At 36.0% G+C, this 26,881-nt stretch overlaps 1 protein-coding gene across 4 annotated transcripts; it reads left to right on the top strand.

The window, feature by feature from the left end:
• On the top strand, positions 1–24,306 carry LOC124263813 (casein kinase I-like). 4 transcript variants are annotated; one of them, XM_046698546.1, is made up of 10 exons: positions 1–170; positions 294–374; positions 8,075–8,185; positions 10,328–10,476; positions 11,317–11,545; positions 11,763–11,933; positions 12,226–12,374; positions 12,805–12,949; positions 18,330–18,536; positions 21,580–24,306. In XM_046698546.1, the coding sequence occupies exons 2-10, from the start codon at positions 299–301 to the stop codon at positions 21,801–21,803; spliced, it is 1,461 nt and encodes a 486-aa protein (XP_046554502.1). In that variant the 5' UTR covers positions 1–170; positions 294–298; the 3' UTR covers positions 21,804–24,306. The 4 variants fall into 4 exon arrangements, with proteins under 4 accessions (XP_046554502.1, XP_046554501.1, XP_046554500.1 ...); XM_046698545.1 differs by lacking the exon at positions 18,330–18,536 and having other exon boundaries at positions 12,226–12,380; XM_046698544.1 differs by lacking the exon at positions 21,580–24,306 and having other exon boundaries at positions 8,075–8,182; positions 12,226–12,380; positions 18,330–20,911.
• The last annotated feature ends 2,575 nt before the right edge of the window (positions 24,307–26,881 follow it).

The raw sequence follows: 26,881 nt of genomic DNA, 5'->3' as shown, positions 1-26,881 counted from the left end.
CCAACCGATGGAAGTAAATAATGGCGGTGCTAGGGTCAAAATGGAACGAATTATAATCGGACGCATCTATCAAGTACAGTCCGAAATAACCGAGTCTGTTTAGTACCTAGCAAAGGCTTAATGTCTTAGGTTTCTAATGAGACAATTTTTGTGAAGCCTACACAGAACAGGTAAGTGTGGCAGCTTGGATTGTAACGCAACCCTTTCTGGTAGTTTTTGTTTATCAGTGGAAAATGTTTCTCCAGCGACCTGGTTGAGAATACCTAATTATCCCATTCCCCTCTTGTTTTCAGCGGAGATGGAGCTTCGGGTTGGCAACAAATATCGTCTAGGGCGAAAGATAGGCAGTGGATCATTCGGCGATATCTATTTGGGTAAGTATGTGTCAAACCGCAGTTTGACAGATCAGACGAAGGTGGAGCTCTTGTCTGACTGGTAGCCATTGTCGAAACAACAGATGATCGTGTAGACGAAATATTACTCATGTTCAGATCATTCTATTGCAACCAGATCTGTTTCTTTATACGTTAGCATGACCTTTGAACATCAAGATATTTATATATTCAAAAGAATTGAATCTTAGAGGAGATGTGGTATAATGTTGGTCATTTGACGTTTGTTTATCCCCGGAGGAAACTCACAGGACTGTTGTCAATCTAGATTATGTTTCCCTCGCGCATGTTTTAACAGGAGGTCTATGACGGATAGGTATCTTGCGTTTTGATCTTATATGCATATATATTAGAAATAATCATGTTATTCTAACATTCTCAAATTCTGAAAAAAATAGTAAAAATTATTATGATAATGTGAAAAGCTTCCAAGTCTAATTGCTTGTCAAAGTGTCACTCCTGTTATTATGACAGCTGTCGTGTACAATTTAAAAATTAAAAACAACATTTTTCTGCAAACTTTCTCCATTGCAAGATAAAAAGAATTCATGTTGTGTTTTCTCAGCTGTTAAAGCAGTCAGTGGAGAAAATGTAATTTAAGTATAGGTCAGATTAATTACAGGGAAACTAGCCAGAATAGAGGGAAGAATTTTCTCCTAGCAAGCCTGAAATCATACTGCCTTAGATACTTGTAACAGCAGATAATATTCGGTTATCCTAGTACCAGTTTGTGTACCTTGTTCTACTTGCTCTGTTCAATGGGTGGATAACCTGAACCAAATCAACTAGTTCACAAGTCGTTTTGGATTTTTAAAGATCAATATTACAACAGTTTGATTATGTCCCAGTAACAAATACTTGTCAAAAGTGGTGACCTGTTTCACTGTCAAAAGTGGTGACCTGTTTCATTGTGTGTCCACTTACCCTGATACTGGTTTTGTGATCCTGAGTTTATTATTTACTTGCTGCTCTAACAAAGTTAATGCAAAATTATCCTCGGAACTTTTCACTGTTAGCTTACTAATATATTTCATTGAACAAGTTTGTTTTTGCTTTTCGACAATAATTAAATGCTTTAGAGTTGCAAGGTACCAGATTGTAAAAGTCGCAGTCACTCTTCCTGAAATTTACTAGTCTTTGGGCCAGGGGCCTTGTGTAAAGGGTCAGTATGCTGACAGTTCCAGGTCACAAATGTCACACCTTTCAGTTCTCCAACGAAACCCATAAGGTTCAGCCGAAGCACTTTGCAGAATAACTTTCTTCAGCCATGATTTTAATGAAGACTAACTTGAGAGAAAACTTGTGATTTTGTCCTACAGAGGAATTACTCAACAGGGGTGGAAATAACACATTGCCCGACGTCCGAGTCCAGTGTTTTTTTCTGTGTCGGGCTAGCAAATTTGTATATCACACTGTGCCGGTGTCCAGTTGACTTTCCAATGTTAATTATGTTGTTTATTTTGAAAAATCAACAAGAAAACGGCCGGTATAGTGGAAAAATTATCAGGGCAAGAGATTTTACATGTGCCACTGTTCCGGAGTACACTAGCAATTTTCAAGGTATTTCCACCCCTGCTAAATATTAATTTCAAGCTCAATTTGATATGATGCCAGTGTTTATGAAATCCTAGATGACAGTGATAACATTTTATGAAGATGGCTACATTATCCGCTCCTGTCCTAAGTTGCTTGTGACCAGCCTAGTACCACTGCCGCATTATCACTCTTTACACAGTCCATTCAAATTAATGCACATGTACACACAGAGATAAACAAACTATTTTCACTTTCATTGTGAAAATACCCCGTGACACGTGAAAACCTGTTTCTGTTTGCGTAGTTATCCTTTGTATATCCTTTCGTTGTATGACTGCACATGCTGTAATCAAATCTCTACTGAGAGCTGCAGTATGATCAAGTAGATGTGTAAAGCTATATCGTTGTGCACTTCGCATTTGCAGTGTACAATAGTAATTACATAATTATGCAAAACAATATATGAAGCACTCCAAAAGGCATGCATTAGGAACATTAGTTTTGTTTTTCAGAATAGGTTTGTTTGTTTACAATTCAGAAAGGTCCCGTGATAATCCTAGACCCATTATGTTGCCTCTGGAGAAAGAACTTGCAAGCAGAGCAAAGTTAGCTTTGGGGGTAATGGGCTATTGTCTGCAAACTTGGTTTTGTCAGGTTGACTTAGTTGCCCTTTTTACTAATTTTGTTATAAATGTATTGCAGGGTTTACGGGACGTGTGATTCCTGCATATTGGACGCAGAAATTTGATGAAGTACCCCCAAACTAAAATCCTGTGCATCCTTGTGGATGCAATATAATTTCTTTCTGGGAAAAGAACTTTATGAGTTTGTAATGATATCCCATATTAAAATATAAACATTCTGTTTCCAATCATTATTCCAATGACATTGAAAGTAACACATATTATAACCTAATCTTTATCAAATGGGAAGCATCCATGATCATTGATTTCATGCAAATTGATGGACTCCCAATTTTGGAAATGGACTCTCAGAATACATATGCCCTCAGTCCCCAGGACTCCCAGTTTCGAAGAGCTATGTAAAACCCTATATTGGTAATGATCTCTAGAGCTGCCAATGTGTACTTTTAAAATGAAAAATTACCTGTAATTCCGAATTAAGGACCTGTTACGTACATGGATCCCTTGGAAAGGGTTTACCTTATGTTTAGGGTAACTTTTGCATTGGATGAACTGACTAGTTCCAGTTTCTATTCCTGCTGGAAAGGAGTTGTGTACATTGATGAACCCAGAATTTCAGTACCACGAAAATAGATGTAAATATGGATTTGCCATTGGATAATCTTGAAAAAAAATTCAATTATGTAGGTGTAAAAGCCAACCTTCAGCTAACTTGAGATTGAGAGTGCAGATTACTGACTGCAAGACATAACAAGACCAGTGTTTGCATTAACACAAAAACCTGTGTGTTTCACGCAAATAAATCTACATTTCACACATGATATTCTCTACCTGCATTTTCTGCACTCAAAGCATTTTGTGTACTGGGAACAAGTAACCGAAAATCGTATTTTTCCCAAGGAAACAACAAAATATAATAAAGTTTCTCTCAGCTAATTTGACTTACAAATGAGGACAAGAAGCTCTGAAATGCAAGGAAATTTTACTTTTTGGGGAGGAGCTTGGCCCACCTGCGGTGCATGCACACGCAAGATTCTTGGGGCTATGTCTTTTAGGAACGCTAAGCTTTATTTTCCTACCTCGAACACTGAAGACTTTTATTGTCTGTTTCACAGTCTCTGAACGAAATTATTTTCCCTTCTGCCTAGCCCTTTCTGCAATGCTAAAGCCCTAAATGAAGCAAGCTTAGATTTCTTCAGGCTCTGAATCTCCCATCTCACAGGGGTTCCTTTACAGTTTAATTAATTTAAGGCAATTGTTTGTCTCTATCAAAATTATATATATTCAGAGACCAACCGTAAGTCTAGACTTTTTCATGATGCATGTATTAGTATGGAAGGTACTAATATGTAGGAATTCTATTCCTATGTATATATTTGTCAACTACCCAGACAAACACTCAGCCTTGGCAGTATGTCAGTTCAAAGATCATGATTATTGATGGCAAACAGTTGAAAAAAACATACAATAATACCTAAAATTTTGAACTTCATAACAGCTTCAAGCATGATCCCTAGATGTGCCTTTTGGGGTTTAGACCCAGATGTGAATTTTACTTTTTGTAGTTTCCATGGAAACGTGACTTAGGCTGTGGCTATGAGGAAGTCATCTTGTCCGGAGCAGATCTCCTAAATTATACATGCGTTTCATCAGAATTGGTACACATATCAAGCATGATCACTAGATGTGCCTTTGGGGGGTTTGACCCAGATATGAATTTTATTTTTTGTGGTTTCCATGGAAATATGACTTAGGCTGTGACTATGAGGGATGTCATCTTGTTGCATTTCCATGGCAACAAGTTAGGCTTCAACTGAATTTCTGGAGCAGATCTTAAAAACCTTTCAATACTCTCCTTCCACTTTGCTGTATACACTCCAAAACATTTGACATAATCATAACTAGTAGACATATTCATAAAGAGTATTTTGCCGTAGCGGGGGATATTGATGACTTTGTCTTCTTGTTTTGTTACTCTTATGAGCTCTGCAAATAACACTAACAGCACAGTTTCCATTCAGTGCTCATTTAGTACTTTCAGATGTGCGCATCCTTGGAAATAAGCTTGGCATTGAAGTGTCATTTGCAGGGATGTAATCTATAGACAAACTGAATCAGGAGAGCTTTTCTAGCGTGAAATTTGTGTCCCAGCTTTTATTACATTGTAAGCCTGTGGCTCAAATTTAAATGATAATATATACCCGATCACTTGAAGGTATACCTTCTAACTAATCTCAAGCTAAATTATTGTTATTGAGAGCTTGATTAAAGGAACTTGATTTTAATGCAAAACGTACATGTTGACATGTTCCCATACATTTATAGAAGTTAGAACACAGAAGCATAAACTTGTCTAATAAGTAAAATCACCGATCTCTGATGATTGTTATGAATAACACATACCAGGGTTAATTTTTTATATATACTTTCAGTCAGATATCAGATAGGTCTGAAGTCAGTGTATTCTTATGTACAAGAATAGAAGTGTTATTGAAACAATAGTAGCCATTGAAAGACAGTTGGTGAACATCCTGAGTATAATTGTTTTTTGGAAGTGCGTTTTATGATCACATATACCTGATTCTCCATGTCATTGTATGATCATATAGATTTATTCCTATTGTTTTAGTGTGGTAAATGAAAATAAAATATATATAAGAAAAGCCAACCATATGGATATGTACCATATATTACCGTAGATAAGGCCAAAAAAAATAAATGTTATGGTTACGATTTCCTACATTTCAGAACTAGGGTAGGTAGGTAGGTTTTTTGGGGTTTTTTTGCAAAATATTTTTACATTACTCATGATGCAGTGATTTTGAAGCCTATAAAAATCAGTAGGACAAATGTCCTGAGTGGGTGTCTGGCGATAGGCCATTGACCTAAAGCTCTTTTTGACATTTTTTAAATCCCAATGCCATCATATAACTAAAATGTTAATGACATTTAATGTTGCAACTTGGATTCTAGATATACAGCAAAATTAAAAGATCTAATCCCACTGTTGATAAATATGAAATTTATTTTTCTAACATTTTTCAAATAATACAACTACAACTTAAATAAATTGAGTTTTTAATGAAAATGCAAGCATTTATAATGTCCAGAAATATCACAAAAGAAGCAAAAACTATGGCGATTTTTTTTTTCATTTGTGACATGTCATAACATCCTCGTGCCTTTTTCTTTTATATTTTCATTTTTACGTAATCAGATTTCTTAAATAATATGTATGGTCGCCTATTTCCCGATATCAGTTGCTTTCCGCTCGGTAACATGACACAACAACGGAAAATACCTCCGTTTTCGAAGCTTCGTATGAATAACATGCGAGGCGAATCGTTTGATGGCGGGTATCGTTCGAAAGCTCTGAACATCAACAATATCACTATACCCTTGCTGAGAGTATTTTCACGTTTGTAAGAAGCGATGTTATTGGATAAAGATTGGTTTCTAATGACGCTTTTCGCCACAGTCTGCTATAAGAGTCGCGGATTGGTCAAAATCAGACACGTGACATGAGGCAGCCAATCATATTACGGCAATGGATACTGTCCTCGTGAACTAAAACTTTTATATTTAGGCGAAAGTTTTGGGTAAAATAATGCTATTCGAACATATTAAGCACGAAATCGCTATGTATACGTAAATTATGCAACTTATTGGACGTATCGTGCTAGGTTAAGACCTGTGACAAAATGCTTCATGCATATATTTTCCCATTAAACATCGTGTCCAAAGCGTGAAGATTGAGGCGGCGAAGATGTCACTTGTCAGTGACTTGACTCGCATTGCATGATCGCACAAAAAGATGGAAATAGTAGTTTTATATGTACGCTTGACAACTTTTATGAATGCTATTGTTGATTTTATTCATTAGTTTATTCGATTTATTTAATGATTTCCTTGAAACATTGTTACATGCAGGTGGGGTCGGGAAAGCCCGTTTCTGATTGTCCAATGCTTAAAATAGCAGCCAATCGCGCAATCCATTACATGTACATTTGGTAGCTTAGTGTGATAAAAATGGATGCGTGAATACATACACGCCGCAGAAACATGATCAAGATTTCGTGGTTAGTTTAAGATGAATTCGTAAATGATAATGTTCGTAATTTATTAGGTCCAATATGTGAAAATAACATCGAAATTATCGATCGGCCCGAGTGTCCTAATTAGTAAGAAAATAGTCGGTCATTTGAAAATGTTATCGGACTATGACCGAAGGCCGATGACAATCTGAAACCCAGCCGTCATGTGTCAGAAAATAAATTTAATTTATTATGTGGTGAGTAAAATTGTTAGGCTCGGCGGGAATATTTAGGGTCGGTCGGGAAATCGAACAAGCTTTTTTTTTTAGGCCTAAGCCGACCCAATAGATAAACAGGCCTAACTTGACCCTTAAAATCAGTGTCAAAATGGTATGTTTCATACATAAGTGGACCTCCTGCGATGGGGTCCTAATCGCGGCCAACTCTGACCACAGACAACTGGCAGTTACCAATAATTACAACTTCGGTCCGTATTGTTCTAAGAATTCGCAATCATATTGTGCCTATTCACGCCTCGAAATGAAGTGTAGTTGACAGAAAATGGATAATATATTTTGTTTCGCTACATATCATACTTATTGTAGCTGGATGATCACATGTCAACAAACTGGCTTGTTTATTTTACCCCATTCCATGTGCGTACAACTTCCGCTTACCATGTTCGTGAGGGTACGTTTTTCGCTCCAACCACGATTTCACCACTTTCACACATTATCAACAATCACGATCTGATCACCACCTTGTTATCCTTGGACCGCTAGTTTACAGTAACATTGGTGAAAAAGTGTGAATTTAAATGGCATGGCCAAATAAAAAAAATGGTGTGGTTCCGATTACACCTCTTTAAAATTTAGGTAGAAGGGTAGGATATTAATTTTTTTCATAAACTATAAAGTCATTCAAAATATATCAGCTGCACATCTACTTAAATGATGTTCCTATTCAGATATGATACATGGTAGAAGCTGTGTGGCTGTGTCCAATTTTCATTACTCAATACATTTGCAATCATTAGTATTAATTACTCTACAGTGAATCCTCCCTAATATATTGACCGCCTCCGTGGTGTAGTGGTTATAACGTTAAAATATGGTACTTGTTGGTCCCTGTCTGGTGCTCAGCATTAATGGGTACAACAAGGATTGGTCGGCTCGGAGTATAATGTGTCTGAGTGGGGTATTCATGCTTCACTGCGGCATGGTATCTCAGTGGGCTAACACTATAAAACCAGCTTAAGTCTGGGCTGGTACAAGCAGCCGCACATACACACGCATGCACGTCGTCATATGAGCGAAATATTCTCAAGCACGACGTTAAACCCTATTTCGCCTCACCTCACTCTAACATATTGATACTCAGGTAAATATTTGTAGTTTGGAAATGGCAACTGTTTGTACGTAGCTTTTCAAAGGTTATATATTGCTTATTTTTACTTTCTATTTTTAAGGTACTGACATTTCCAATGGAGAAGAAGTAGCTATCAAGTTAGAATGTGTGAAGACCAAGCACCCACAGCTCCACATCGAGAGCAAGATATATCGGATGATGCAGGGAGGTGGTAAGAGTTTCTCATTTCTTTGTAGTGCTGCATGGACTAACCTTAGGGTGATCTAATCAATGTTTTGGCTGGATGGACTGGTGACAGCCTGGACCTTGGCAGCCCGAGAGGCAGCATTGGCCAGCCCGTTACTGGAAGCATGTCAACGCTTGTCTCTCTGGTCAGGGTTAATTAGAATATTTCAGTGGCCAGTAATTTCATGAGAATATATGATGACATGCCAGTTAAATTTTTGATTATACATGAACAAAGTTGGAATTATGATATCTGTAGGAAAGTGTCTGGAGCAACATACATGACAAATTTATTTATTTATTTATTTATCTATTTATTTTAATGTAATAGTGGGATCTTTGTGAGTTTGTCCTGTATTTATAATCGGTCTTGAAAAAAAATATTGATCAGTCATCTCAAAATTGAGTATAGCTTTCTTCCACATGTGATATGTATAACCACATTCTATCAAACAATTTATGGGTACAGCTTGATTTTTCTATGGACAGGCTATCATGAAAAACGCCCCCAGATGTTTAATTTCAAAAACCTTTTATCTAAAAAAACTAACAACTTTTGCATGTATTATTAAAGCACTTGAGGAATTGGGAAGAGGATGGGAGGAATATAAGATTTTCAGCAGTTTATAGAACAAAACAATTTTGATATCACTGAAAATATTGAATTTAAGGTCAGGGTGCTGATAATTTCTTTTTCCTCAGTTGCTTGTGAATACGTTTTCAGTTTTGCATGAGAGATGAAGAATTTGGCATGAAATATTTAAAGATGCTGAGTAATTTAAAGGATGATGCATACAGATGTCATGGCTGTTTTGTGTATATTTGGTTAACATTTATTGAATATTGCATTAAATTTCACTGAATGATTGTCAGATGTAACCTGTGGCTTTTTTCTAATTCATTTAAATATTTATTGTATCAGTCTCATAAAAAATATCATAAATTTGTCAGCAAGGTCTGAAAGTTTGTATTATTGTTGTTTGTTTTATGCATTAATTGTTGTCCAGTCCCACACATTCCCTACCTAACTTGAATTCATGGTTGTGCATGATATTAACAATAAGGCCAAATAAAAAAAATGTTGTGGTTCCAATTACACCTCTTTAAAATTTAGGGTAGGTAGTTTTTTTTGTATTTTTTTGTAGTTTTTTTTTGAAGTAACATAAAAACTTATAACACATTAATCAATGTATAATTGTTTATTCATATAAGCTTGCGGCCATCATGTTGACTTTCTCTATCAGAATGACCAATGTCCGTCGGTGCCAGGAAAAAGCAATGGTTTCTGAAAGCTTTTTTCATTCATACCAGTGATACCACTTTTTTTAAAGTAAAAAGTAAAGTAGATAGGGTCGGCACCAGAATTCAAGGGTCAGTCGGGTAATCGGAACCACAACTCTCTTTTTTTTAGGCCTAACAAAATTATTTCTATGATTAAATATTGAGAAATAGGAAGTGTATGTTATAAAAATAACTTATTTAGATTTGACAATGGTGATTTTCAATTCATAAGTAATTAGTAATCACTTAGTAAACTTACTATTGGAACATTGATGTGGTATATCTGATCACTATTTGTGATTGTTATACACTTAGCATCACCGTAAGATGTTTTTGTAATTGTGATGCTGTCTGTGACCTGTTTGTTACTATTGTTTGTTACTATTGCTATTTGTGTTTTATTAGTAGAGGAATGCATTCCATTCTTATCAAACCTAGTGTTTTGGAACATGTGAATATCCGTTTTGTAAAGGTTATGTTCGATTCAATTCATCGTTACTTAATGAAAGAATTGTCCTTATGCACCTCCCAAATAATATATTTCATTCTCCCTTAGATTCTCATTGATTATTTTTACACAGACCCTTGATATACTTGCTGGGGAATCATCATGGGATTAGGGAAGCCCTGCTGTTGTTTCGTTTTCTTTTGTGAAGATACATGTCACAAACATTTGTGTTCATTGCCTGATATGTGGCCATGTAAATGGAGAAATGGTTGAAACATGTTGTGTCTCATCTCTCAGTTTCACAGCAGTCTTTCATCCTGATGGACTGAATATTTTCTTCTTTTTTTTCAATGATGTTTGTAAGGTACGTGAAGCATGGTCCGCTTGACTCTGTTTCAGTGGGCATACCGACAATCAAGTGGTGTGGGGCAGAGGGAGACTACAATGTCATGGTGATGGAGCTTCTTGGTCCAAGTTTGGAGGACCTTTTCAACTTTTGCTCACGGAAGTTCAGTCTTAAAACAGTGCTATTACTGGCAGATCAATTGGTGAGATTGGATATTTGTTTGCAGACACCATTACTGAACATTGTATAAAGGGTTACTTAAGACAAATATTTTAGGATAAGTGGTGATAAAAAGGTCTTTTCTGTCCATACATTTAAATGACAGTAAAACTGTTATGTTTATGTCAGATATAGTTAGTGCCATTAATCTGTATGGTCCAGTTTTATGTGGGTCATCTGGACTGTAACGTGCAGACAATTGAAACCATGGGTATGCACGAAGTTATCTTCCCTATCAGTGACCTAATGTTGTGAAGATAAGGTAACACTAGTTGTGATAGGTATGAAAATATCTATAAATGAATAAATATGTTAAAGTGCAAAATAAAGACTTATGACTTCATTCTTTTATCCAATTTCCACATACCAATTATTGGGCGGTGGGGTAGGCTAGTGGTTAAAGCGTTCGCTCTTCACCCCGAAAACCGGGTTCGATTCTCCACATGGGTACAATGTGTGAAGCCCATGCCTGGTGACCTCGCTGTGATATTGCTTGAATATTGCTAAAGTGTCGTAAAACCATACTCACTCACTCACTCATACCAATTAAAATCAATACTTCCAATACAAATGTAACCAATCTCAAATCTTGTAAATTGATCAGGTTATTGTCAGTTTACAATGTATATTGCAGATAAATGACAGCAAAGGACTATCCAGTTCCAGAAACTGAATTTTAGAATAGAGGGGCACTTATGTGGTTAGCAAACCACTATTTCACTTATATAGTGTTACATCCTGAATAATGAGCTATTTTAAGATTGAAATAAGTTTATTGCATGTGATAACCTTTGCCTCATTCTCTTTTTGACTTAATTTTCAGATCAGCAGAATTGAATACATACATTCAAAAAACTTTATTCATCGAGATGTTAAGCCAGACAACTTCCTGATGGGCCTTGGCAAGAAAGGCAATCTTGTATATATTATAGACTTTGGTCTTGCCAAAAAGTATCGAGATGCTCGTACACACCAGCACATACCATACAGGGAAAACAAGAATCTCACTGGAACAGCACGATACGCCAGTATAAACACACATTTAGGAATAGGTAGGTACCAGTTACTTAAATATCATGCTGGTTCGATACAAGAAAACAGTTTCCATCGTCAGACCATGGTTTTTCACAAAATATATGAGTTTGGATTAATGCCAGAAATAAGCCATTCAATGTTGTAAATATTTTGGGAAACGGAAAACTTTGAAAATGTAGATGTATAGTTTGGTGCTTTTCTGTGATGGGTAAAATCATCTTTCCTTCTTTTCAGAACAAAGTAGAAGAGATGACATGGAATCATTAGGATACGTGTTCATGTATTTCCTTAGAGGAAGTCTGCCCTGGCAGGGCTTGAAAGCAGCCACCAAAAGACAAAAATATGAAAGAATCAGTGAAAAGAAAATGTCTACGCCAATCGAGGAACTGTGCAAAGGATTCCCATGTAGGTTTAATTGATCATATTGTCTTGGGTAATCCTCTTCAATTTGTTGTGTGTGTGTAAAGATATCTTTGAGTTTTGAAGCAACAGTTTTAGAAACTAACAGAAAATTCACTTGTAATTTTTAGACTACTTATTCTTATGTGGCATGGATATGGTTTACATTTGTCAGTTCATAAAAAAAAAAATAATAATTGAAAATGTTTTTCATAAAGAACTTTCAAATGTTCTGTTGATGGGAATGGTTATGGGGGAAAACAATTGTAATGCTTATGTTTTGACTCTTTATTTTCAGCGGAATTCGCCACATACCTGAATTTTTGTCGGTCTCTTCGGTTTGACGACAAACCTGACTATTCTTACTTACGGCAGCTATTCCGTAATCTCTTCCACAGACAGGGTTTCACATATGATTACGTCTTTGACTGGAATATGTTAAAATTTGTAAGTGTAAGTTATATCATTGATTACTTTCTTCAACCTTCAAGTTCATTATATAATGATTAAATTTCTATCCATGAGAAATATCATTACCTGTCCTTCAAATTTCTTCCTTAACATTAAATGCTTAATGCAAAGAAGGACTCAAACCCATATCAGTAGAATGGAAATTTCTGGAAAACCCAGTTATGCCAAGAAATGCCATGAAGTCAAACGTTTCCTCAGTCCATAATGTATAACTTAAAAAGTGAGTCACAAACTTCATACATGAAAATAGTGACATGTTCAGGTTCTTTTCCCCCCTTGTCATCTTTTACACGCAATATTTATTTGTCTAAAACTTTGGGCCATATGAGACTCTGTAATAGGTATAGGCTTGCATGTTCATTCCATTTTTTTTGGCTGTTCTTACTGCGTAGCGCTTGTTTTATAGGGAGGTCGAGGAGCTGAGGACCTGGATAGAGACAGGAAGTTACATAGCTCAACATCAAGGGCATTGCAGGGCACAGCACTTCCAGGTCGAGTCCGCAGTGATCAATTAGGAGTTGGGGCCGTGCCACCTGCAGGGGATTTCAATTGTGAGTAACAACATCCTTTCTGTATTCATGCATGCTACATAATCTTCATACTCTATTTTCTCAGTCTCTCATTAAATACACACTTTGTGAAGGTCAGATTATGTTCATCCATCAACTTTTACTGAATTACTAAACATAGTTTGTCGTATGTATTAACTTTCTCAGGGAGAGTAGAGATGGTTATGTTCATTCGTTGTATCTACTCTTACCTTTATGTTTGTGCTAAGAAAAATATTTGTTCAACCATTCAACTTGAAAGGAAAAACTATTTACATTTTGTCAATAAGGTACAGGACTCAAAGGTTTGATGTTTTGTGTTTTGTCATGTAACAACACATGTACATCGCAGTATCTGCTGACTAATCTGACCTTCATGTTAAGATATCAAAATACTTTCAAGCACACTTCGATAGTGCTTTACTTCATGTGCACATACTAAGTGCATACATCTGATACTCATATATCTGCTGACATGTACAATGGTGTACATTCCTATTTTAAATCAATATTTGAAAAATGGATCAAAATGAAATATGCTGCAGGACATACATCAAACAACAGTTCTATATGTGTTATTATTGCACTTCATACATTTAACAGTGTATGAGGGCAAAACGTAAGGTATAACTTTTGGGCTGAGATATGTATTTTTCCCTTCATAAACAACACATCCCAAAAGAAAGTGATAGTAGTATGTCCTAGCTATCATCACATATTAATTTCATTTTGTTACAGCTTTCTCAAAGTTCATCATTCCATAATTGAACGACCTAATGTAGATATTTTTGGCAAATGAAGTTTACAATGACTGCCACCGGACTTTAATTCTTATAACCGTTTGTTACTCCCTGTGTCAAGAATATATCAACTGGAAAACGTATCAGGATACCAGTACTTGCTAGCAACCAGTTATCACTGAGGGTCAATTACCTACACTCACCCATCCCATTTTATAGGACTTGCCAAAATTATCAATAATCGAAAACATTGTTGATAGGAAGAGTTATTAATGATTATCAATATGAAGAGTAATATGTTTCATGAATAATGTTCCTAGATTATTATGATGAAATAAAATAGTGCTCATGAAGTTGCACAATACCCAAGGTTAGGTCCTTATTTATGGGCTGCTTCTAAATCATGTTCAGAATGCTGTTTTGTTAGTAATCCATGCATATATATGCCACCATTGACTAGTGATATGAAATATGATAATTTCTTTGAGACTATTTTGGCAATTTTGCTCAAAGTTACTTCTCCGATATTAATTGGTAATTGATCAATATTGAATCTATATTTAGTTAAAGATTATCAATCTCAGTGTTCTTTGCCAATAGTCCATACCATTTGAGCACATACGAAGATTCAAATATTTTTCCAAAAATGAATGAAGCTGACATTTGTTTGGAAATGAAACCCACACCATATAAGTACCTTGCTCAGACAGTGTTTCTGTTAAGCGATAAAACGTCAAAGGACCGGTATATTTATGGCAAGCAAGTCCTGGGGACTGGCAATAGATTTACCTGGTTAAATTATTTCCACCAAATAGGCAATGAAAATTACCAGCAACTGTTATGATTTAAGGAAACTGTCTAGTAAATTTATCGAGCTGCACCATATGCAATACGTGTATGGAATTCCCTGTCTACTTTTCGTAACAACCCAAAATGATTATTGTGTTTGGCTAGACGCCTCGCCTAGCCTTGACCCAGATGTTTATGATATGAGAGGCATTTTGGCGTGAGGCTATAATGTATCAGACAGCAATACTCTTATTGGGGCCAGTAGTAAAAAAACTTAAGGGATAATTAAGATACAGTTTGACAATGGAGTCTTCAAGGCATACAACGCTCTGTTTTCTTTTGGTTCTAAATGAAAGTTAGATGTTAACACAAAAGAATCAACTTTAGATTCCAGCAAAACAATCCGTGAAACAAAATCCAGAAAATCAAGAAATGAGTAGAAAGAGGAATTACCATGGTTTCGGTATGACAATCATAAACAACTGGGGGTGGATGTTATGTTTTGTTGAATTTGTGAGGCTGCGACTAAAATAAACGTCTTTACAAAAAGTTGTATCAATTTCAATGCAGATGATCCTTTCGAGTTAAGTTTAGTTTTACGTCGCACTCAGCAATATTCCAGATATATGGCGGGATCTTTTCGACTACACGAGAGCAACAGAACTATTTCGTAAAACTAAAAAAAAGGAAAGTATAATTAACAGTTAATAACTGTACAAGTACTACAAAGCCAAACAAACTGTTGTGATTTAGTTTTGGTAACATGACGGTTGACATGCAACAGTTACTGTTATTTGATATTTCATGTTCGATTGTAATTTGATATGTTTATTCTTATAAAAAATGAAAAACAAACACACGCATAGTCATGTTTTTATCTTTAAGAACATGGAAAAGAAGTGGACTGGTAAAATTAATAAGAGACACTGGGCTCAAATACAACTTAAGAAAGATGTGTCAAGTAAACAGCAATCCTACCATGCAATGATACACATTTTGTCAATTGCAACAATAAAAATCTTATTTGGCTATTTAAATAATACTTACCCTTTAAATATCATGAAGCACAGTGTTGCAGATAGGCTTGAATATTGGTTTGTGCCAGAAGAATGAAAACATTTTCTTATGTATTTAAATGTATAAAATTAAGGAGTGGAATATCAGAGATAATATCAAATATAATTTGTATAATTGAAATGGTGCCTGTGATCACATGTCATGTGCTGTTAAAACAATGGTACAGTTAGTCAAGGGGAAAGTTCTGTCTCTTCCCTCTCATTGCTTTATGACAGAAATTTACTTTTACTTGGAACTGTCTTGAATGAAAATATAGTTTTGCTCATAGTTTAATCAGTTCTTCGTTCTGTCGACTTTGTGTCAATAAATATTTCATAAACAACAGCAAGGCATTAACTGGTTGCTAGCCAGTATGAGATAAAATGTTGAAGTTCAAACTTCATTGGAATGGATTTTATTCAGATCTTATAGCAGCAAATTATTCTGGAAACTTTGATAGTTATTGACATGTTCTGATGCCATGAAGCATGTTATTTTTGTCAAGTTCTGTGGAAAGAGAACATACTCTTAGTACTCAAAGCATGCTGTCTTCATCATTAGTCATGGTTTTCCCAATCTGGAACTTTGATAAAGGGAAAGAGAACCATCCACAATCCCCTTAATTGTGTTGGAGTTAATAGAAACATTTAGGTTACCGAAGTATTTTGTAATACAACTTTGGCATTGGCAAGGTTATCCATTGATGTTTCATGATCATTATTTCAATTACAAAAGTAATGTTTCATTTTGGGTCCATATATTTTAGTTTGGGAATACATAGAATGTTGGTTAGTTCTTGTTTACCCATGGATGCATCAAATACTTGCAGAAATGTTTCTTTTCAGTAATATTTCACTGTGAATTACTGCAGTTGACCACATCTGCTCCTTGAGAATATTTCAGTGTGATTTCAGTCTTATATGTCACTGTTGATATTTTAATATGAAGAATATACCAATAACAAATATTCAGTTGGTTTGAAGGGGTCAAAATCTATTCTTGAACATTCATTTTCATACATTTCTGTGGATTATCATTACGATTTTAGAGGATTATCTTGAGTGATTGTTGTAAATGGAACCCAAAAGTAGATTAGGTGTTGGCTTACCACCCAATTTCAAATTTGTATTATGCCAACTTATTCATTTTGCCATGGTGTAGATATGTTAGAAAATTTGACAATGATGTGTTTGAGAAGTATAACAACCCTTTTTGAGTTCAGTTGACAATTGAAACAGTAGTTCACTTATTATTACGGAATATGTGTAAAAATGAGACAAGAAGTGAACATTAAAAGTAACTACTGTACCCCGGTGGTAAAGGACATAACTGGTATGGGGTGTATTAGATCCTAGTTGCTGAATTATCAGTTCCCAGATATTCTGCATGGCATGTACATGTACTCATCATGATGCATCATGCCATCACTACACGTCCCATTTCATCCATTACATTATTACATGGAATATAAAACATGTTGAAGATATATGCTTTCAGCACAATCTTGTATGTTTATTATTGAAATTTCATGATGTTTTAAGTGCAGACTTTTTTGGTTTGTGCATAAGAATGAGAAAGTGAAAACATAAGGTGCGAAGTAAGTACGGGAGTGTAACCTTTCATTTTAGACGTGTCTAAATCTTTCATGGCATTTTCTCAAGATTGTGCAGTTTGTCATTATATCAGATTCTTTTGGGAGCTTATTCAACCCCTTCAGTCACCATTTTCCAGGATTTGCTCGGCATTTTGAATAAGTTTAAATGGGATGAATTGTGACTCAATGACTTCAGAGCAAGAGGGAAATCTTGTTTGTGAATTGTGTGTGCAAGTGGTGAATGCTAGGTAAATATCAGGAGACACTTTTGTTTTTAAAGTTGCTTCAATTTCAGGTGTAGCTCTTGTTCAAGAGAAAGTTTTTGTCATATATCTTGCACAGGATTTTGCTTTTTCTGCTTCTATTTTTGTATTCTCTTATCTCCCAATAGAAAGGGATGAACAGTTCTCGAATGTATGAGTTGATGCAGCAGAATGAAAACAGATTGATAATCCTTTAGTTGTTGTTGTGGAATATGTTTTCATGTAAGCTAATATTTAATATTATGACAAAACCCAAAGATATGTTTGGACTGAAGTATATTTTAATAATCCGAGTGAAAAGATTTAACTGATAACATCGTCCAAGTTTCAAGAGTTTTGGTGGTGAGGTTCATGTGAGAAGAGATCAGTAAAAACTTTTGATGAAGGTTTCTTGGAAGATTTCCCCCCAAAAATATCCTGTTCTGTAAAAGTACTTTTCGGTAGTCATCTTTTAGCTTCATTGCAGTTTCTTGAATCTTATGATGAATCATCAATTACTGTCATCATCAGCACAATCATCATAGTCTCTTAACGCCTTCCTGCTGACTTACAGCATATCTATCTATGATGCCAGCACGCCTTGCATGGTATTTGGTGCCTGGTATTGCTTGTCTCTATTGCATGCACCCTATATTGCTCAATTTCTTTTCCTTTTTCACTGCTATGCATGCTTTTTTTCAGTACCTTGTTTCCACAAATCTTATTTCCGCAGTGGCACATTATTTCATGCCTATGAAGTAAGGATATAATGTTTCTTTTGATAAAGCGTTTATTTTGCCACAAGTAATGTCATTGTATTTTGCATAAGTGTGAATTATTTTGGCCAGTAATTTTGTTTATTTCTTTATGATCCAAATAAATAATGGCTAAACCTTTCTTTTCCTTTCTGAGACTTTTTTCGTCAGCTTTGTAAGACTTGATTTCTCTCTTTCCTCACTCAGACATTCGTGGTCTGCCGTCTCGGCCCAAAGATAGGCTGCCTGCACGGTTGTCACTAGCAACAAAAGGTTCCGAGTCACAGGAGGGCGTTACAGACAGTAGGGTCAGTGATAGGTTGGCTACCCCCTCATCTGGAGGGAGGCTTAGTATGAAGGGATCAGGACTGCCTGTGCCTGTAGGGAGTAGTGCTGATGGCTCAAAAATACGCCGGGTTGCTGCAGATGGGAGGGGGCGGGGTGCACCGCTCAAACAAAGACCTTAACCAATGCCTTGCTGAGTGAGTGAGGGTTTGGTTCATGACTACTGACTTGCTTGTGGCCACTGTGTTGACAACATCAGCCTTCTACAGTTCTTGTTTCTGTGTTACATGGTGAAGGAGGTATCTTAGTGGCAACGTACAATCCAGCATTCATCTCAGCTGTCTACCTGTTGGTCTGTCTGTTCAGGCCCAGGTCCAGTGTTTGCTTCAGGTCAGAGCTACAGTTTCAAACAGCCTGTACAAGTGTTAACTTTTACCATGCCACTGAACGGGGAGACCTGTCATTAAAGTGTTGTACTTAGGCTCATCAAGCTTACTCCTGAAGTTTATGTACCAGATGTACCAGAATTCATCCTTTGTCAAAGATTTCTTATTTATTACAGGATGTACAAAGATGATTCATTGTATGGAAGGCATTATGAAAGATTCTTTTTTGCATTTGTGAAACAACTTTTTAAATCTTGCTGACAATAATAAAATGAAGTTTGTACATGTTTGAAAGAAAGATATCAACACTTTCAGTTAATTTACTTTTTATCTGTGCAGGAATAATATGGCTAATGAATTGCAAAACATTCATTCTGATTTGTAACTGCAAGTGATTAAAGAGAACACATTGGATAGCTGTATTGGCTTGTACTATTTTAATATAGACCAAATAATATTTCATATAATGACAAGAGAGGCTAACATTTTCAGTGTTTTCTTCATTTTTTTTCACTGAAGGTTTTTGTTTCATATTGTGTGCTTGTGAGTTCAATCCAAAGAATGAATGTTTGTGCTTGGAGGTGAAGGATGATTTGTCAGTGTTTTGTGCAAAAGATTTTAGGAATGTATGAAAACGGAATTTGTGTTTTGGGGGAGTTCTTTTAGGATAAATATAAATTGTAATCTGCACATTACCTGTGGACCTTTTGTGCATTTTCTTTATGATCCGTTTTCACATATTTATTAACATTCTAAAAGAAACGGAGATCTGATCCTCCTGGGGTAGGCAAGCCTGCAGCTGGTACATAGTAATTAACTATATGTGAGTAGAAAACATTTGTGTATTGAAAATAACTTCTCAGTGGGGATTAGAACCTAATGTTGTGAAACCTGTATAGGCTTGTATAGATTGTGCAATATTATTATATTAAATTTGTATTATATTCGGTGTGATTGTGCTAAAAGAATTTTATTGTGTTCTTATGTAACATAGTGAGATGGTACTACATTGCTAATTGATCAGACCTAGTGTAAGGAATAAGAGTAGCAAAAGTGGTGTAATTTAACATTGTTCGTGTAAATGCTTTTACTCTGAAAGTGACTGCATGGGAAATCATGGAGTCTGATACATTGTCACTACAGTTTTGTTTATATGATTGCTCCTTTAAAGCTAAAAAGGTTATTATCACTGAAGTGTTAATGGCAAAATGTGCAAAGATTTGTACCAAGAATTTAATTGTATTTTGTGATGAATATTGTATGAAAAGTAATGTTTGTGATCAGTGGTAATTGGTGCTGTGAATACCAAAGGGTTATACACGTACATGTCATTATCAATATGTCAATGCTTTAAATTTAGTGTCACAATATAAATGACAGTACATGTCAAAATGTGATACTCAGACAATGCAATTTTGATATCACTGAGTAATTTGAAGTTTTATTATGGTGAAAGATCCATTTTCAGTCGCTAAGTAACTTCAGAAAAGTACAGAATATGTTGTAATGTTGTGTTGAATTTTGTTATCTTCAGAATCCATTTGTCATAATCATTAACATAAATGTGAGCATTCTGACCCTGTCCTTCAAAATTTAGTATCATTACCACGTCAGTTACCAGACATACATGTTCTTTAAGAGACGTTACTTTCATTCATTTTACAGTAAAATGATGAGCTAATCTGGTTCATTTATATCACTATCTTCGAATACAAGCCAAAAACAATGCACTTTTTGCCAGATAGACTTTCTTGTATCAAATGTGAGTACAAAATAAGAATAAATATTCTTTTAGTGCTTGATTTTTATTTGATAGTTATAGATTCAAGGGAGTCTTACTGTAAAGGGTTTCATGCTTTGTTCGAGCATGTTGGTACCATGGAGACAAATTCGTTATCGACCTTGAATTATAATTATGGTCAGGTAATGTAAGATATACCTCAAAATATTGTTCGGATTCTAAAACATAGTGTACGATCTTATTGGGCAGAGTATGAATGTTTCTCCCTTATCTTTGATACGAGAAAGTCATTGATCTCTTTTGTTACAAAACACATTTTCAGTATGTGTTGTACATTATGTATTTGTGCATTTTGTAAATAAATTGTTTCTATATAACTGTACAATTTGTGATGTTTACCAATGCAGATTATTCATTAAGTATATTTCTAACATCTGACGTCTGTTCCTGACAAGGTAATCATGTTGATTGAATCTTTTCATGGTTTCAGTGAAGTTGTACTAGTTTGTTATTGGTATGTAAAAATGTTTCTGTGATTTGCTATAAAGCAGTGTAAAGATTTATTCGCACAAGTTGAACACAACTATTTGAACAAACAGTCGTGCTTGACACATTATAAGTATCTTTTAAGTATTTTTTATATTGATTTTATGTTCAGAAGACATTTATCATTGTGAAAAAGTTGATTGTACAAATTGGCACCATTGAGAAAAGAAATTCTTAGTTTTAGAATCTTTCTAATCAGGGTTTGTATTTGTGTTTCCATACAACTTCATTTGATTTTTCTCCTGATTTGACAGATTTGTGAATGGTAAACAAATTTTGACACAAAATATCAAGACATTCGTTGAAAATTTATATGGCCAGCTTTGAATGCTTTTCCTGGTAAGGAGCTCATGTAACTCATATTCATTTGTGGGGCCTGCAGGTAAACTGTCATCAGTGAACATTAATGTACTTTTGCTATGGTGTGGTAGTGTATAATCTACACATGGATTTGAAGATGAACTTACCTAATTTGAGATCTTTTTTTGTTTCTGTTCAGCCACCTCCCCAAGGCCAATATCCCGAGAAAGAGAGAGACGCACCAGCACCAAACTACACAGAGGTATTCCTACCAGTGAACTTCAACGTGAACACACTCGCATGTCCTCAGTCCAGATGCAGCAGGGCATGATGACACCAATCAACTCTGGGCTCAGACGAGGGAGTGCGTCAAAAGAAGAAGTGCCTCCGCGCTCCGGGTCATCTCGCCAAATCCGCAAATGACTAGAGGCCTGCGGGGATGACGGACGTTGATCTCTCAGTCACACTGAACCCATTCCTGCCAAAACTCGGGTCCGACATTATATATACGGATAATCTGTACTACCCAGTGACACTGGACACTTTGACTACATGATGTTTCTTGATTGTGCCATTGCTTGGGGAGTAAAGTGAGCAGACAGACCTTGTAAGGCTGTGGGAAGTTAAAGCTTCCACTAGTGAGTGTCTATAGAGTGATAGACGACTTCATATACCTACAGTAGTATTCTGACTTTGGTATGACACAAGCTTATGTGATGAAATGGACAAGATAAGTTGTACTGAGGCAGTATAACTACTGTCGCTTTATAACAAGATTGAGAATACACATGAGTTTACCGTGACCAAAACAACTTAATAATGTCACAACCAGCCATGAGCGCAAGATTCAAATTCAACATGTGCGAGTGAACATTTGACGTTTTAACTACCTGTGTATATGCCAACTGTGTGTGTGGATGCTTGGATTTCGATCTTTGTGACTGATTATCATGATTATGTAATTTTAATATTGTACATAAAACTGAATTTATAAATATCATCCAATGACATGATTATTTAAGGCTGGCCTGTATCTGGACTACTTGATTTCTTCTTTCTGTGCTGTCATTGTCTACTGGGAGTCTGCTCAAGTGTAGCAATCACATCGCTTCATTCATTGTTGATCTGCTTTGTACATTTGCTCACAAGAAATCCCTTGTGTCTTAAATTTCATTGACAGACCATGCTCCAAGTTTTGTGACTTGAAAATTGATTATTTCAAAAAAAAGGCCAAATTTTATTATTTTCCAAAATGTTCTTACTTCCATGTAACTGTATCTGTTGGTGATTTTACTACCAAACATGCCAAACAGTGGCATGCACTTGGAATCTCAGCTAGATCTAGCTTGGTGTATTAAACATTGCTAACACAGATGTACATAGGACATGTCTTAACTTTCACCTTAAGATATCTATTTGAACTACACTTGTGATTTGTGATCTAGTCTTGTACCTATATTGCATATAGACAAAGTATTAAGGTTACGCATATCACCTTCATGGATATGATTATTTAAACCTTTAATATACGTGTTGGGCTATGCGTACTTGGTAAGTTTTAGTAAGATATGTATCCTAACTAATGGTTTCCATTTTTGATGATTAATATGAACCTTTGGAACACCTTAAATGAATTTGTTGTATTGTGATAAAAGTGTCTTTGAGAATGTGATGTTGACCATTATCAATCACATAATGAACAACACACTATAGACTGTAATCTACACTAAGGATATTGTCTGTCTTCATGTGTTGGCAGTTCGAGTTCGAAGACGTTAGAGACTGTTGGATTAAACTAGGTGTCATATTTTTCATTACCTGGAATATTCCCAAAAAATCATTGAACAAATTTTTAAACTTGATTTTACTTTTTCAAAAATAAATTGTAAGGTTATGAAATGTTGCTGACCTTATTGCCAAAAACATCTCCAATCAGTTTGTTAATTTAGACACTTGCGTTCTTACAACTCTTAAGATTTGGATGGTTTGGAAGTTCGGAGGCTTTACCTGCTAATAGCTGCAACAAAGCCAAGTCATGTACAAAGTACTTTGGGGCTAGAGTCAATTTATTCTCCCATGAACTCTTTCTCTGATCTGTCAAAGTCTCTTCTTCCAGAATGTTGTGGACAGTCTGTTCTGGCACTATACAATAGTAGTAAAGTTAGACATGTGTAGCGGCAGTGATTATCTTACAGAATGTCCACTTCCTGCATGCACATAGAAGATTTGCTTCATAGCTACAACATAGTACACTCCAGTATGTTGTCATTTTATGCAGGGTAATCAAAATGTTTGTAAGATGAGTTGGTCTTTGAGCAAAACATGAGCCTTGTTTACTACTTTATGAAATTGTAGATAACTTGAAACTGATTGATTGAATCTTGCTTTTAGGGGTCATGGTATGGAAACGCCAAGAATTTCATGAATATTGTCCATGAAATCTTCTCTCACCAGTGTTGTACAATAAGGATCATGATAATTCTTGTTAAACCATATCATTAAAGCAATGATTTGATCTTGATGTTTCATGTTATTTTGGCATGACATAAGGGACAAAAACAAGCTGTTTGTTTGACATATTTAATACACTGTATTTCAAGGTAATTGTGCCTTAGGGGTCATAATAATCTAACCATTCTCTGCATGCTGTTTGCATGTATGATGGATGTGTTTGGTTGTTATAAAGGCATAGCTATCTTGAGAGAGGCTGTAGGGCCACACCACCTTATTGCTACACCGCCTGTGTGTTCCCTTGTGTCATGTCATTGTGTCAGTCTGTCCATTACATTCCCCTCTGTTTCTTCTTGTATTATGTGGATGGAGTGTACTACAGTCTTGGTCTGTCATGTACTCATTACTTACTATGTGTTTTCTACCCCTGTATTAATATTATATTGTAAGATATCAATAAACAAATTTCACTGTACATGGTTGTTGATCTTAATTTTGTTCATCCCAACAGATTAACTAACAGAGCTTGGAGAAGAGATTGAACAAAAGGAGAAAAAAACCCCAACCTTTAATATGTTTTGCACACAATAGTATACATTGAGGTATGGACTGAGGTGCCTGGTAGTATTTTAGATAAAGGATTTAAGTCAACTTGTTGGGCAACAGAATGGCTACCATGAACGGCTTACCGCTTTGGTTTGCAGAGTTACGTCCCTTGTATTAGGCGTGCACGAAGGGCGTTATGTAAGATCCCAATTAAGTGTGATGTTTCTGAGTTTGTGGGCACAGTTATTTTAAATGTAATGTCAATAAAATGCAGTGTAACTAACTGCTGAATATATTCACAATACTGAACATCCTGGTTCCCGGGCCTCTCATTGGCTCAATACAAACCAATGAGGCCCGGGAACCAGGATGAATACTGAATGGCATCACAACTGCACATGATTACTTGCGTAGAAAGTCGTGCGGTGATCGGTCGGTAAACAAGTTGAAACAAATTACTTGCAGTCGGCTTTATTTGGTTCTTATGTAAGAGGGGCGGTGGGGTAGCCTAATGGTTAAAGCGTTGGCTCGTCACGCCGAAGACCCGGGTTCGAATCCCCACATGGGCACAATGTGTGAAGCCCATTTCTGGTGTACCCCGCCGTGATGTTGCTGGAATATTGCTAAAAGCGGCGTAAAACCAAACTCAGTCAGTCAGTCTAATCTGAGACTGACCATTTTGCATGTATCATTAGACACTTGTTTCCGCTTCCACAACTCAGCATGTCATCTCACTAACGTAGTCGATGTACCATCTCCTGTTTGCGACATTCCTATTTTGACAAGTTCTCTCGCTCGGGCATTTCTCACAAATATGGACTGCAAAGTTAATCATGATGTTGCCACTTTGATTTTAAATTAAATAAATCAATCATATATTGTAACGTTTTAATCAAGCATTTACTGGAAAATATATTGTATATGGAAACGACGTGAATTTTTAGTAATTGTGCACTTATATTGAGAATGAGTGAAGAAGCTGGAGGAAAAGCGGGCGGCTGCGAACATGAAGCCAGCAAAGGCGGCGTAGATGATATTGGTGAAAGAAAGCGTGTGCATACTTAGGTGCGTGTCTACCCGAATGACATGCAACTGTGTGTGTGTGTGTGTGCGTGCGTGCGTGACCCACAGAACAGCAGGCGATAGTGGGGAGATACACGATTGATACTTGACACCATGTATCGAGATTAGAAGAGAAGTTGACAGTGCGTATTCATAAGTCGTATCATATTCATATTTCCATATAAACATCAAAACAAGAGAAGCCTCAATGCGTACTGTGTTGAAATGTTCTTCTTATGCTGAATTTGTTGTTGTGTACAAACAAAATTAAAATTAACAGTCAAGAGATAATGTAAGTTTATGTGTTAATGTTCATACATGTTGTATAATCATCCGCATTCGAGTGAAGGATATGAAGGGCTGCTGATTGATTTAGTGATTATTGTGGCTGTAGGCTGGCATGATCCTACTTTATCGGTGGATGTTTTTCTATATCATGTCGTGTACTTGTTGAACGAAATAAACTCTGAAGAACAGTTAATTGTTTGAGGTTGCTCGTTTGCGAATACATTTGTACGTGTGTTTTATTGGATCTAACGAATGCAATTCCCAGTTGTAGTAAATATTTCTGTTGGCGGCATTATCAGGTCTGTTGGACTTCAGTTTGCTTTTTCCCACTCTTATTTGAATCAGAAATATCTGTCATAATGCATCATGATACTTACGTCGAAATACGTACCATAGCGTTGATGGAAAGTTTCACGATGCTCAATTACTCAAGTTCTGTATTTGAGCGCATTATAGCTGTAGAGCTGACAGGGGGATCGTAGAGACAGAGGGCTAAACTATTCACACCTCACAACCTCCCAGACTTGACAGAATATACAACCGACTGAAACCCGTTATAACTCGTGCATGTATGAATGTGTGGATGGATGGATGTATTGATGGATGGAGATGGATTGGTGGCTGTCTGTGCGTCCGTGGATGGATGCGTGCGTATAAAACTGAATGATATATTCGAACAAGTCATGTCGTGTCATTATTGTTTGAATTTCTCTATACATATTGGGGCATTGAACCACATTATTACTCGTTTCCTTTAATGTACGTATGTATGTATGTATGTATGTATGTATGTATGTATAGATGCATGCATGCATGTATGTATAGATGCAAAGCACATGTAACCCACGCTGCATAGAACATCAAACCCACAGAGTTCGACGAGTGTTTACTTCCTGTATTTCACTACCGCAGTGGACATATATACTGAGAGAAACAAATAAAGGATCACAGGAAAATTCAAGTGTTCAATTTTATATTTTCCTTTTTACATCACTAGCTTTGAATAGCGCTCTTGTGATGAAAACTGGAAAATAATAAAGGAACGCTAGAGTTTTCCTGTGATCCGTTATTTGTATCTCTCAGTATCTATTTATCCTCACAAGAAACACAAAAGCTAAAATACCCACGTAACAAAAACACAAACCCGACAGTCT

The sequence above is a fragment of the Haliotis rubra genome, unplaced genomic scaffold (genome assembly GCF_003918875.1).
Source record: "Haliotis rubra isolate DU_JTF1 unplaced genomic scaffold, ASM391887v1 Scf9, whole genome shotgun sequence".
Lineage (NCBI taxonomy): Eukaryota > Metazoa > Mollusca > Gastropoda > Lepetellida > Haliotidae > Haliotis > Haliotis rubra.
Note: the sequence above shows the minus strand (reverse complement) of the source record. Positions and strands in the feature narration are given on the sequence as shown.

What these genes read in the sequence shown, in the direction of transcription:
- LOC124263813 (XM_046698546.1), top strand. Translation starts at nt 299, where the DNA reads ATGGAGCTTCGGGTTGGCAACAAATATCGTCTAGGGCGAAAGATAGGC. An exon ending in ACTGTGCAAAGGATTCCCAT is followed by an intron (nt 11,934 to 12,225) that starts GTAGGTTTAATT and finishes CTTTATTTTCAG; the next exon opens with CGGAATTCGCCACATACCTG. An exon ending in ACTGGAATATGTTAAAATTT is followed by an intron (nt 12,375 to 12,804) that starts GTAAGTGTAAGT and finishes CTTGTTTTATAG; the next exon opens with GGAGGTCGAGGAGCTGAGGA.